The sequence below is a fragment of the Phanerochaete carnosa genome (genome assembly GCF_000300595.1).
Source record: "Phanerochaete carnosa HHB-10118-sp unplaced genomic scaffold PHACAscaffold_2, whole genome shotgun sequence".
Classification (NCBI taxonomy): domain Eukaryota; kingdom Fungi; phylum Basidiomycota; class Agaricomycetes; order Polyporales; family Phanerochaetaceae; genus Phanerochaete; species Phanerochaete carnosa.
The window spans coordinates 3809199-3812250 of NW_006767629.1; the positions used below are offsets into that span (position 1 = coordinate 3809199).

Consider the following 3052-nt stretch of genomic DNA (forward strand, 5'->3'; position numbering starts at 1 on the left):
CGACGCGTCCGTTGAAGAGCAAACACAGTTTGGTGACGACACGATCACGTCAGACTCTGAATGCGGCATTATTGCTTTGGAGAGCAATATTACAAAGCTGCGCGTAGGCTGTTGTCCTCGGCCGCTCAAGCCGGCGTGTATTTGCGCCCGGAAGCTCGTGCGTTCATTTAGCTATTATGACTAGTTCTGAACCTTACGCAGATCTTAAGACTGATGTACTGGAGGGTTCCTTTTGTCGGGCGGCAAGCGAAGAACAGTCCTTCGTGCTTCTAATACTCTACCACGCTCGCGACCATGTCATGGCTCCGTTCCTCTCCCACCTTCGAGAAACACAGATTTGAAGTCGGCTAAGTGTACAAGCTTCTCGAGAGGTATACCCTTTTATCATTGCGCGGCATCTTGAACGACCGCTCCATCGGCATCCGTATGGACATTGGCAACACAATTTGGCCGTACTCGACCATCCTACGTACGGATAGCGCGAGACGCATCAAAATCTTCATACAACGATCGTCGGTCTTGAGATAGCGACGTCCATGTGTACGTCCCCCCTATGCTTGCGCGTATGACTTGTGCTCAATCTGCTCCGCAGTGCCGAACGCGCCGCAAATCAAGGCGTACTCGGTCTGCCTGGCGACCCGAGCGGACGCCTGCACTTCGAGGCCTCCAGCCGCGCAAGATCCCTGTCTAAGTGCCTGCAGAGAGGAAGGGCGCGACGAGTGGGCGATCGGCTCCAGAAACGCAAAGATATCGCCATTGGTATCGACATCTGTACTTCGTATCCATTTTTTGGCGTGAATTTGGGCGACGCAAGGTCTAAGCACAATCGCGGATCTTACACGGACCTGTGACGCCCTCTGCGATACCGAATGTCCTGCGATAAACACTGCGCCTGAGCATGCGGGTGCAATGCCGACAACGTTACCACTCACCCTCCGGTCGCAGGTCGATGCCTCTCGAAGATGTCGTCCAGACCGTTCTGCCCATCGCGGTGTTCATCGGCGTTGAGCCGGTGACGAGATGGCGACACCCCAGAGCTCGTCTTCGCTTACCTCCAGTGCCAACCGTACCCCTCTTTTGGACCAACCAACAGCCTATCTCCAGTTAAGCGACGCCAATCTGCAGAAGGCCAAGATCGTCGGTTGGAAGCATATGGTGGACTTGGGACCCAGATGCGCGCATATACCCGCTCTTAATCTGCTGCTGTCTGAAGGTCCACGGGATTACTTGTGGATGCCGTGTTGGACCTGACGATATCCCGCACGAAAGATGAAAGCAATGCCGACGAGGTGGCCGTAGCTTGGCTGAAGAAGACTTTCAGTATCACTTGGCGTGCATGCCACAGGCCTAGGCATGGTTTGACGAGAGGCTCACTTTGATACTGCAGACACCGCCGGGTCGTGTTGGATGACACCACGGGAGGAGAATGGTGTCCTCGATACCGACCTCAAGGTACACGGCACGAGTTACCTCCGCGTCGTCGACCTGTCCATCGATCCGCCGTACTTTGCCTCGCACCAGCGATTGGCTGTGTACGCCAAGTTGTAGACAACGGTACGTGGTACATCCACTATTGCACTGGCCGCACAGACACTGACGAGCCATTGCGCAGCTGTCGATACTATTAAAGTTGCAGCTAGCCTCAGCTGTCGTTTTTGTGCAAAATCGTTGCTGTCTGTTGATGGTTCTCCTGGAACGTATGTGTACTTCTGGGTTCAAGCATGTACCGTAGACGCCGACGAGGAAATATCGAATATCCTCAGAGTTATGCATAACACCGCGGCGCAGCATTGGACGCCTATGAACCTCAACTTCTTACCTTCCACTTGCTCTTTGGATCGTCCTTTCACAACCTCTCGTTGGGCTGTATTGGTGCGCTTCTGTTCTCGAGCGCTACGCCCCACCTGACGAACAGTTCCACAGACAGGCACCCTGTCGGTGGCCGCGATTCTCGGTGAGGCGGCGCCTGCGACGTCCATGAACGCGAGCTTGAGGCTGGCTTCAGCCCCTCCTACACCCCGGACTGGCGCGAGACTGGCTGATATTGATTGTCAACTACATGTCGCTTTCGCGAGGTTACATAATGTGATGGCATGGCTTTTGCGTGCGGTAATTGTCAGCTGCCATCCTGTCCAGCAGTTTTCAAGTATCATTTATCAAGGCTGTGTCCCGATATATCCTGTAAACCGATGAATGATGCATCACGTCAGAGCCTCGTCTGTAAATGACCGCCGGCACGGCATGCTGTTGTCGTCCACCCCCATCGCTTGGGCAGCTACACAGCTGCACGGATGAGACTGAGGTAACAGTATCTGAGAGATATTGAAAATCACGCGGGCGCGATTTCGGTCATTCGGGAATCTGATCATTGAGCATTGGTTTTTGTCTGACCATGTCACACAAGTCTCAAGATACTCCGCATTCGAGAATCTGCCAATATTCTCTGCACTAATGAATCATGAATGCATCAGTCCGTGTGCTAAGAATTCTGCGCCTAAGACTTGTGCAAACGAGTCTCTGTGCTCGCAGCACTGACCGCCGTCGTGAGATGACATGAAGTGTCGACAGCCTGAGCATGAGCCCGATGAGGCCAGTGTGGCACTCACATGAGGCGATTTTATTAAGTTACAATGTAAGTACAGCGAGACTCTAGCCTGCACACGGTCACCCGGACCTCACTAACGAGACCCCAGTCTTCAGAGGCAGTCGTCGGTATGGCTTCGACTGCACTGTCTGCGGAAAACTAGGCATGTCACTTCGGAAAGCTCTTCACCACGAAGCAAGCGCACGTCACACGAGACGAGTACGCGAGCTCGATGGCCGTGTTGAAAGCGATCTATTTGAACTTGTGCCCGCCCATGTCCCGAATGTGTCGAACGCGTCTCCGAGTCTGAACCGCGCCGATTCGCCCTTGCCGCCTTCATCTCCACCTGAAGGCTATCAACCCAGCAATCACCTTCCAGCTCTATCTCTACACGGCACCTTTGGCACGGAGTCCACCTTATCAAGTTCACCAGATGCACTATGCCAACCGCTCGGCCGCATACACCAG

At 53.9% G+C, this 3052-nt stretch overlaps 1 protein-coding gene across 1 annotated transcript; it reads left to right on the top strand.

Annotated features, from left to right (window-relative positions):
- The first annotated feature begins 712 nt into the window (after nt 1-712).
- PHACADRAFT_206169 (uncharacterized protein) lies at nt 713-1792 on the top strand. The gene is made up of 4 exons (XM_007392439.1): nt 713-1213; nt 1270-1332; nt 1388-1554; nt 1613-1792. The coding sequence occupies exons 1-3, from the start codon at nt 1021-1023 to the stop codon at nt 1546-1548; spliced, it is 417 nt and encodes a 138-aa protein (XP_007392501.1). The 5' UTR covers nt 713-1020; the 3' UTR covers nt 1549-1554; nt 1613-1792.
- Nucleotides 1793-3052: the final 1260 nt, after the last annotated feature.